Source organism: Microchirus variegatus (assembly GCF_963457635.1).
Source record: "Microchirus variegatus genome assembly, chromosome: 4".
In the NCBI taxonomy this organism is placed as follows: Eukaryota; Metazoa; Chordata; class Actinopteri; order Pleuronectiformes; family Soleidae; genus Microchirus; species Microchirus variegatus.
This window is the reverse complement of record NC_139805.1, coordinates 38,094,152-38,104,638: the sequence shown is the minus strand read 5'-3', so window position 1 is coordinate 38,104,638 and position 10,487 is coordinate 38,094,152. Positions and strand designations below refer to the sequence as shown.

Below are 10,487 nucleotides of genomic sequence, written 5' to 3'. Positions count from 1 at the left end.
TTGTTTCTTTAAAAGGGGGCGGGGCTAATCTCCCCGCGCGCACACACACACACACACACAGAGTCAGTAAAGTGAGAGCAGCTGATTCTCTTCTTCATCTTCATCTTCATCATCTTCATTATCATCATCATCAGCTCGGAGGAGATGAAGAGGAGGATCCATAAGAAGTACCTGGTTCTGGTTCTGGCCTACACCGGACTGCTGCTCCTAATCCCGTACGTGCTGGATTACCGGGACAGACCCGCGGGTGTCGGGCGGCTGCAGCCGCAGCAGCAGCTCCGCTGCCCGGACCTGCAGAACACGGTGTCGCTGCTGTGGCAGAACAACGGATCCAGACTGGACGAGTCCGCGTCCGCGTCCGCGTCCGCGAACCGGAGCGCGCACAACCGGGTCCACATCTACCTGCACGCCACCTGGCGGACGGGCTCGTCGTTCCTGGGCGAGCTGTTCAACCAGCACCCGGACGTGTTCTACCTGTACGAGCCCATGTGGCACGTGTGGCAGACGCTGTACCCGGGGGACGCGGGCAGCCTGCAGGGGGCGGTGCGCGACATGATGAGCGCCCTCTACCGGTGCGACTTCTCCGTGCTCAGGCTGTACGCGGGCACGCAGAACATCAGCACGGCCTTCATCTTCGGCTGGAAGACCAACAAGGTGACGTGGTTCACTAGAACCGTGGTTCTCTCGAACTGTGGTTCTCAAACTGTGGTTCTCAAACTGTGGTTCTCGAACTGTTGTTTTCTAACCGTGGTTCTCAACCTGTGGTTCTCGAACCGTTGTTCTCAACCTGTGGTTCTCGAACTGTTGTTTTCTAACTGTGGTTCTCGAACCGTGGTTCTCGAACTGTTGTTTTCTAACCGTGGTTCTCAACCTGTGGTTCTCGAACCGTGGTTCTCAACCTGTGGTTCTCGAACTGTTGTTCTCAACCTGTGGTTCTCGAACCGTGGTTCTCAACCTGTGGTTCTCGAACTGTTGTTCTCTAACTGTTGTTCTCTAACTGTTGTTCTCGAACTGTGGTTCTCGAACTGTGGTTCTCAAACCGTGGTTCTCAACCTGTGGTTCTCAACCTGTGGTTCTCTACCTGTGGTTCTCAACTCGTGGTTCTCGAACTGTTGTTTTCTAATTGTGGTTCTCAAACTATGGTTCTCAAACCGTGGTTCTCAACCTGTGGTTCTCGACCTGTGGTTCTCAAACCGTGGTTCTCAACCTGTGGTTCTCGACCTGTGGTTCTCGACCTGTGGTTCTCAACCTGTGGTTCTCAACCTGTGGTTCTCAAACTGTGGTTCTCAACCTGTGGTTCTCAAACCGTGGTTCTCAACCTGTGGTTCTCGACCTGTGGTTCTCGACCTGTGGTTCTCGACCTGTGGTTCTCAACCTGTGGTTCTCGACCTGTGGTTCTCAACCCGTGGTTCTCGAACTGTTGTTTTCGAACTGTTGTTTTCTAACTGTGGTTCTCAAACCGTGGTTCTCGACCTGTGGTTCTCAACCTGTGGTTCTCAAACCGTGGTTCTCAACCTGTTGTTCTCAACCTGTGGTTCTCAAACCGTGGTTCTCAACCTGTGGTTCTCGACCTGTGGTTCTTGACCTGTTGTTTTTGAACTGTTGTTTTCTAACTGTGGTTCTCAAACCGTGGTTCTCGACCTGTGGTTCTCAACCTGTGGTTCTCAAACCGTGGTTCTCAACCTGTTGTTCTCAACCTGTGGTTCTCAAACCGTGGTTCTCAACCTGTGGTTCTCGACCTGTGGTTCTCAACCTGTGGTTCTCAAACCGTGGTTCTCAACCTGTTGTTCTCAACCTGTGGTTCTCAAACGTGGTTCTCAACCTGTTGTTCTCGACCTGTGGTTCTCAACCTGTTGTTCTCAACCTGTGGTTCTCAACCTGTGGTTTTCAAACAGTGGTTCTCGAACTGTGGTTCTCAAACAGTGGTTCTCGAACTGCGCCACGTTGTCGATGCTAACTTTTTGTAAAGCGTCAAAATACAAAGATACGATATGATAACGTAGTTCTTTAAGATTCATGAACCTCAGTAATTTTCTTTAAAAAGCATAACTTAAACTCTGCTTAAACGCTGCAGTTCACATGCCAGGCCTGTGTGTGGCGCTGTGTACAAACCTGTTTCCGAATAATGTTACATAAACAGACCTCCCCAGTTCCACTGTAGGCTAACACTAACGTTGCTAAAAGGAGCTAACTGGTAAACAGTGCGCCGGACTCCGGTGCCACGGCACGTAAACATGACGTCGCGTGTCTTTTTCCGGTCAGTCGTCAGGAAAACGCGTTATACGTAAAATGAGTCTCTAAAGTTAGCGCTAACCTTTAAAAAGAGGCACACATTAGCAGTACACAGCTACGCAAACGTTATTTGTTAGCGCTGTTCTTTTCCTTTAATAAACAGACCGCTCCAGTTCCACTGTAGGCTAACGCTAACGTCGCTAAAAGGGGCTAACACAGCTAACGGAGCTAACTGGTAACTGGTGCCTGGACTCCGGTTCCACTGTAGGCTAACGCTAACGGCGCTAAAAGGAGCTAAGACGGCTAACGGAGCAAACTGGTGCCTGGTCTCCGGTGCCGCGGCACGTAAACATGACGTTGCGCGTCTTTTTCCGGTCAGTTGTCATGGACACGGCGTCTTGCGTTAGCGTCTTGCGTTAGCGTCTTGCGTTAGCGTCTTGCGTTAACGTCTTGCGTTCTCGCGTTTCCATTGCGTGACTCCCGATTGTTAAAAAGTCTCTAAAGTTAACGCTAACCTTTTAAAACACACATACGCGGTACATGGGTACGCTGGTTATTAGTAGCACTGTAGGCTAACGCTAACATCGCTAAACGGAGCTAATGGAGCTAACTGGTAAACGGTGCCTGGACTCCGGTGCCGTGGCACGTAAACATGACGTCACGCGCGTCTTTTATGACATCACACATTTTTTTTCCTGTCAGTCGTCATGGAAACGGTGTCTTGGGTTAACGTCTTGCGTTGACGTCTTGCGTTAACGCATTTCCTTTGCTTGAATCCCGATCGTTAAAATGAGTCTCTAAAGTTAAAGCTAACCTTTGAAAACACATACATGGGTACGCTGGTTATTTGTAGCACTGTAGGCTAATGCTAACATTGCTAAAAGGAGCTAACACAGCTAACGGAGCTAATGGAGCTAACTGGTAAACAATGCCTGGACTCTTTTTCCGGTCAGTCGCCCGACATCTTGCGTTAACATGCGTTAGCGCTGACGCCGTTAAACCGCCGCTAACAGCGGTGTGACCTTCAGTCGTTCTTGTTCTAAACGCGCTCTCTCTCTCTCTCTCTCTCTCTCTGGGTCAGGTGATCTGCTCGGAGCCGCTGTGCGACGCCCACAAACGCGGCGCCGTGGGCCTGGTGAAGGAGGACCAGTGCGCCAAGTGCCGGCGGCGCGACATCGGCGACCTGGAGCGCGAGTGCAGGAAGTACCCGGTGATGGTGATCAAAGGCGTCCGGGTGCAGGACCTGAGCGCGCTGCTGCCGCTGATGAGGGACCCGGACCTCAACCTCCAGGTGGTGCAGCTGTTCCGCGACCCGCGCGCCGTCCACAACTCGCGCCTCAAGTCCAAGCAGGCGCTGGTGAAGGAGAGCATCCAGGTCCTGAGGAGCAGGAAGCAGGACAAGTACAAGAGGCTGCTGTTGCCGAGCAACCGCCTCAACCGCGCCGAGAGCTACGTGTCGGGCGCCATGGAGCTCATCTGCGACAACTGGCTGAGCGACATGACGCTGGTGAGCAACGCGCCGCCGTGGCTCCGCAGGAGCTACATGCGCCTGCGCTACGAGGACCTGGTGCTGCGCCCCCTGCAGGAGCTGCGGCGGCTCTACCGCTTCGCCAACTTGTCGTCGTTCCCGGCGCTGGACCAGTTCGCGCTCAACATGACGCGGGGGCGGGGCTACTCGTCCGACAAGCCCTTCCTCATCTCGTCGCGCGACGCCAAGGAGGCGGTCCACGCGTGGCGGGAGCGCCTGAGCGTGGAGCAGATCCAGCAGGTGGAGGCGTTCTGCAGCGAGGTCATGAGGCAGCTGGGATACGGCGAGGACAGGCCCGACAAGGCCACATGAGGGCGCCGCGGAGCGCGGCTAACGGGTGAGTCGGCACGTCGTCAAACTCGCAAAAACAAGAGGGCGGAAAATGCACCGCTAATTTCCAAGGGGAGTGGGAACGTAACGTAAAAAAAAACGGGTTAATATTCACGTGAATTCTAAAATCTGAGTGATTTATTCTTCAGTGCCACAAGAGGGCGCTACTTATTGACTTAATTTTTTTCACGACTTTTATTATTCACACAAAAAAAACCCATAGCCTATCAACGCTGTTTTGAAGACCTTTGAAAATATTATCGCAGAGATTATCGCAATAACATCTTGAATTCCGATATTTATGGTCAAAGCTCCGCCCCCAAAAACACTAGCGTATTTTTTTTGTTGTAAAATCGGTAACATTAGCGTGTTGTTTCCTTACATTGTCATGCTAATACCTGGAATTGCGATGAATTTGTGGTTGATCACGTGAATTCGAATTCACCAACGCCAAATCTGAGTGATTTATTCTTCAGTGCCACAAGAGGGCGCTACTTATTTGCTTTATTTTACGACTTTTATTATTCACACACAAAAAACCTGTAGCCTGTCGACGCTGTTTTAAAGACCTTTGAAAATATTAACGCAGAGTTTTACAATTATCGCAATAACATCTTGAATTCCGATATTTATGGTCAAAGCTCCGCCCCCAAAACACTGGACATCTTGTTTGTTTTTTTTGGTAAAATCTGTAACATTATCGTGTTTCCTTAGCATTGTCATGCTAATATCATGAATTGCGATGAATTTGTGGTTGATCACGTGAATTCGAATTCACCAACGTAAAATCTGAGTGATTTATTCTTCAGGGCCACAAGAGGGTGCTGCTTATTGACTTTATTTATTTTACGACTTTTATTATTCACGCAAAAAACCCCGTAGCCTATCAACGCTGTTTTAAAGACATTTGAAAATATTAACGCAGAGATTATCGCAGTAACATCTTGAATTCCGATATTTACGGTCAAAGCTCCGCCCCCAAAAACACGAACGTATTTATCTTGTTGTAAAATCGGTAACATTAGCATGTCGTTGTCTTACCATTGTCATGCTATTATCGTGAATTGCGATGAATTTGTGGTTGATCACGTGAATTCGAATTCACCAACGTCAAATCTGAGTGATTTATTCTTCAGTGCCACAAGAGGGCGCTGCTTATTGACTTTATTTATTTTACGACTTTTATTATTCACAAAAGAGAACACCGTAGCCTGTCGACGCTGTTTTACGGACATTTGAAAAAGATTAACGCAGAGTTTTACAATTATCGCAATAATATCGTGAATTGCGATATTTGTTTTTTCAAAATCCTGCCCCGCCCTCCAAAACACCCTTTGGTCGAAGCTCCGCCCCCAAAACACTGGACATCTTGGTTTTTTTTTGTAAAATCGGTAACATTAGCGTGTTTTATTTCCTCTGCATTGTCGTGCTAATATCGTGAATTTGCGATAAATCGTGACTGTTTGAGAAACAAACCCAGACTTCCTGTCAGAACAGGAAGTTAACCCCCTCCCCCTCCTGCTGCAGCTGCAGATCCATGACCTTTGACCTTTGAGAGGCTGAAAACATCTGTGTCAGATTTATGAAGAAAGTCTAAAGACATTCATGTTTGATGACTTCATCGTGATCAGAGCGCCCCCTGCTGCTGAGAACCAGCCTGAAACACAGAACTGGATGTTGTTAGACAGACTTTTAACAACAGGAAACTGAAGTTTGTAAACCACTCACTCTCCCACACCAAAGCCCATAAGTTACAATGTCTGATTTGAGTGAATTCGGCTTTTAAAATAATTAATTTAGACTTAACTCAGTGACACAAAGTGACCACACGAGGCAGCAGAGGACCAGCAGCTCCTGTGTCCCTGTGAGCTAAAATCACTGGTTTTCTCTGTGGACTTTGGTGTGGGAGAGTGAGTGGTTTACAAACTTGAGTTTACACAATGAAAAGTCTGTCTAACAGTGAAATAAAGACTTGAACATGTTCTTAAAGACCAAAGTCACTCACTCTCTCACACCAAAGTCACTCACTCTCCCGCACCAAAGTCACTCACTCTCTCGCACCAAAGTCACTCACTCTCTCGCACCAAAGTCACTCACTCTCCCACACCAAAGTCACTCACTCTCCCGCACCAAAGCACCAAAGTCGCTCATTCTCCCGCACCAAAGTCACTCACTCTCTCACACCAAAGTCACTCACTCTCCCACACCAAAGTCACTCACTCTCTCACACCAAAGTCACTCACTCTCTCACACCAAAGTCACTCACTCTCTCACACCAAAGTCACTCACTCTCTCACACCAAAGTCCATAGAGTAAACCAGTGATTTTAATCTGATTGAATGTAGTTTTTTTTATCCAAACATTGCAAATGTGTTTTAAATTCATTTAAAACATGTTAATGAGTGTGAAGAGGGTTTTTGGACGATCTGCAGAGTCAGCAGTGACAAAGTCTGACTTCCTCTTCTAACCACACTGTTTAAAACGACAAGCACGTGTGTGTGTGTGTGTGTGTGTGTGTGTGTGTGTGTGTGTGTGTGTCTGTGTGTGTGTGTGTCGTTGAACTCTCAGTTCACAGCAAAAAGACGCTGTGAAACATTTCTCCATCTTTAGAGAGTGAGTGATCTGCTGCTGTTATAGAGGCATCATTGTTTCCTTCTGGCAGAGTGTGTGTGTGTGTGTGTGTGTGTGTGACTGTCACCACCACGTCTCACAAGAGAAGCTCTGTAGATACAGGGAGGAGGGAGGAGTCAGAGGAGGGGGGGGCGCCGCCCACTCACTGCCCATCCCCCCCTCCCACCCTGATCTACAGCCCTGATACTGTAACTGATGGAGGTCTCTCTCTCTCTCTCTCTCTCTCTCTCTCTCTCTCTCTCTCTCTCTCTCTCTCTCTCTCTCTCTCTCTCTCTGTTTAAGGGGGAACTTCTGCTGTTTCAAGGTTTGTGGTTGTGAAAAGTCAGCGGCGCCCCCTGCTGCTGATAAAAGAGACACAAGAAAAACACATTTTACTCATGACATGAAATCTACGTTTGTTTAAGTCTTTAAACGTGACTTTGGTGTGAGAGAGTGAGTGACTTTGGTGTGAGAGAGTGAGTGACTTTGGTGTGGGAGAGTGAGTGACTTTGGTGTGGGAGAGTGAGTGACTTTGGTGTGAGAGAGTGAGTGACTTTGGTGTGAGAGAGTGAGTGACTTTGGTGTGGGAGAGTGAGTGACTTTGGTGTGGGAGAGTGAGTGACTTTGGTGTGAGAGAGTGAGTGACTTTGGTGTGAGAGAGTGAGTGACTGGTGTGAGAGAGTGAGTGACTTTGGTGTGGGAGAGTGAGTGACTTTGGTGACTTTGGTGTGAGGAAGTGAGTGACTTTGGTGTGAGAGAGTGAGTGACTTTGGTGTGAGAGAGTGAGTGACTATGGTGTGAGAGAGTGAGTGACTTTGGTGTGGGAGAGTGAGTGACTTTGGTGACTTTGGTGTGAGGAAGTGAGTGACTTTGGTGTGAGAGAGTGAGTGACTTTGGTGTGGGAGAGTGAGTGACTTTGGTGACTTTGGTGTGAGGAAGTGAGTGACTTTGGTGTGAGAGAGTGAGTGACTTTGGTGTGAGAGAGTGAGTGACTTTGGTGTGGGAGAGTGAGTGACTTTGGTGACTTTGGTGTGAGGGAGTGAGTGACTTTGGTGTGGGAGAGTGAGTGACTTTGGTGTGAGAGAGTGAGTGACTTTGGTGTGAGAGGGTGAGTGACTTTGGTGTGAGAGAGTGAGTGACTGGTGTGAGAGAGTGAGTGACTTTGGTGTGGGAGATTGAGTGACTTTGGTGACTTTGGTGTGAGGAAGTGAGTGACTTTGGTGTGAGAGAGTGAGTGACTTTGGTGTGAGAGAGTGAGTGACTATGGTGTGAGAGAGTGAGTGACTTTGGTGTGGGAGAGTGAGTGACTTTGGTGACTTTGGTGTGAGGAAGTGAGTGACTTTGGTGTGAGAGAGTGAGTGACTTTGGTGTGAGAGAGTGAGTGACTTTGGTGTGGGAGAGTGAGTGACTTTGGTGACTTTGGTGTGAGGGAGTGAGTGACTTTGGTGTGGGAGAGTGAGTGACTTTGGTGTGAGAGAGTGAGTGACTTTGGTGTGAGAGGGTGAGTGACTTTGGTGTGAGAGAGTGAGTGATTTACAAACAGTTTAACAGTGAGATAAAGATGTTCTCAGCAGCAGGGGGCGCTCACAGCATCATCACCACCTCCTCAAACTGCACTTTGAATCACCTGAACATCACTTTATTATTATTATAATAATAGTCTTGAACGTGTTATTATGCAGTTGTTAAAGTCTGCGTCTGCAACTATGAAGTTATTTTCATCACTGATTAATCTGTTGTTTGTTTAATCCGTTAATCTGTTAATCCGTTAATCTGTTAATCTGTTAATCTGTTAATCCAAAACTGAAAATGGTGACGTCGTTAAAGAAAGGAAGGAGAACAGAATAAATAAATAAATGACTGAAGTGAAAACACAGCATTTATTCTGCTGTAGTGAACTGGTTTGAGTTTAATCTGAGTTTAATCTGAGTCTAATCTGAGTGTTGTTGCCTCTGCAGAGCTCTGCTGTCACGACCGAGGACCAGAAACCAAAAGACAGAATAAAGAAGCAGCAGCAGCTGGAATGTTTGTCCAGAGGGAGAAGCTTGTTTTTCCCTGAGCTGACGTCGGGTCGATGACCTGGAGAAACATCACAGACGCTCCAGCAGAACCTGGATTAAACACTGAAGAACGTTCTCACTGTGGCTGAAATAATCCCTCCTGCACAGCTCTGACAAACACTGAGGTTAAATATGAAGAAGAAGAAAGAGCAGTATTAGAAACCACTGAGGAATGATGTCACCCTGACCTCTGACCTCTGACCTCTGACCTCAGGCAGCTGCAGCCTCACATGGTTTCAGACGTTTTTGTTTGAAAACGCTGACGTTCACGTGTTTCACGTGTTCAACTTTACAAGTTGGTTCTGAAATAAATAAATAAATAAACTGAAGTTCTCACGTTTAAAGGGAAAGTTCAGGTTTTAACACAAGTGACTGTGATTCTGTCAGAGGAAACGCTACAGAAAAGATCTACGTCAGATTAAGTCTACGACGTCTGAAGAACACGATCACGTCTTAATCGTCAGTGTTAGACTGAAGTTTGTAAACCACTCACTCTCCTTCACCAAAGTCCACAGAGAAAATCAGTGATTTTGACAGATTTTTTTTTTACTTTGACGAGCTGGACTGTAGTCCGACTAAGACGAGCTGGACTTAGACGACCTGGACTATAGTCTGACTAAGACGAGCCGGACTGTGGTCCGACTTAGACGAGCCGGACTTCAGTCCGACTAAGACGTGCCAGACTGTAGTCCGACTAAGATGAGCTGGACTTTAGTCTGACTAAGACGAGCCGGACTGTAGTCCGACTAAGACGAGCCGGACTTTAGTCCGACTAAGACGAGCTGGACTGTAGTCCGACTAAGACGAGCTGGACTTTAGGCCGACTAAGACGAGCTGGACTTTAGTCCGACTAAGACGAGCCGGACTGTAGCCCGACTACGACGAGCCGGACTTTAGACCGATTAAGACGAGCTGGACTTTAGGCCGACTAAGACGAGCTGGACTTAGACGACCTGGACTATAGTCTGACTAAGACGAGCCGGACTGTGGTCCGACTAAGACGAGCCGGACTGTGGTCCGACTAAGACGAGCCGGACTTCAGTCCGACTAAGACGTGCCAGACTGTAGTCCGACTAAGATGAGCTGGACTTTAGTCTGACTAAGACGAGCCGGACTGTAGTCCGACTAAGACGAGCCGGACTGTAGTCCGACTAAGACGAGCCGGACTGTAGTCCGACTAAGACGAGCTGGACTTTAGTCCGACTAAGACGAGCTGGACTGTAGTCCGACTAAGACGAGCTGGACTTTAGGCCGACTAAGACGAGCTGGACTTTAGTCCGACTAAGACGAGCCGGACTGTAGCCCGACTACGACGAGCCGGACTTTAGATCGATTAAGACGAGCTGGACTTTAGGCCGACTAAGACGAGATGGACTGTCGTCCGACTAAGATGAGATGGACTGTCGTCCGACTAAGACGAGCTGGACTGTAGTCCGACTAAGACGAGCTGGACTTTAGGCCGACTAAGACGAGCTGGACTTTAGTCCGAGTAAGACGAGCTAGACTTTAGTCGGATTTTCTCTATGGGCTTTGGTGTGGGAGAGTGAGTGGTTTACAGATAAAGACGTGATCATGTGACGTAAACATCGCAGACTTTACATTGGCGTTTTTTCGTCATAACCTCAAACACAGTTCAAACGTCTTGAACTGTCCCTTTAAAGGAAGTTGATACTTGAAGGTTATTTTAACTGACGTTAACAAAGAGTGTGTGTGTGTGTGTGTGTGTG

General features: G+C 48.0%; 1 protein-coding gene across 1 annotated transcript; it reads left to right on the top strand.

The window, feature by feature from the left end:
* Window positions 1–144: 144 nt before the first annotated feature.
* chst7 (carbohydrate (N-acetylglucosamine 6-O) sulfotransferase 7) lies at window positions 145–8,755 on the top strand (the record flags this gene model as incomplete). The annotated part of the gene is made up of 3 exons (XM_083888556.1): window positions 145–654; window positions 3,314–4,097; window positions 8,659–8,755. 2 exons carry the CDS (start codon window positions 145–147, stop codon window positions 4,070–4,072), a joined length of 1,269 nt encoding a protein of 422 aa, XP_083744682.1. The 3' UTR covers window positions 4,073–4,097; window positions 8,659–8,755.
* Window positions 8,756–10,487: the final 1,732 nt, after the last annotated feature.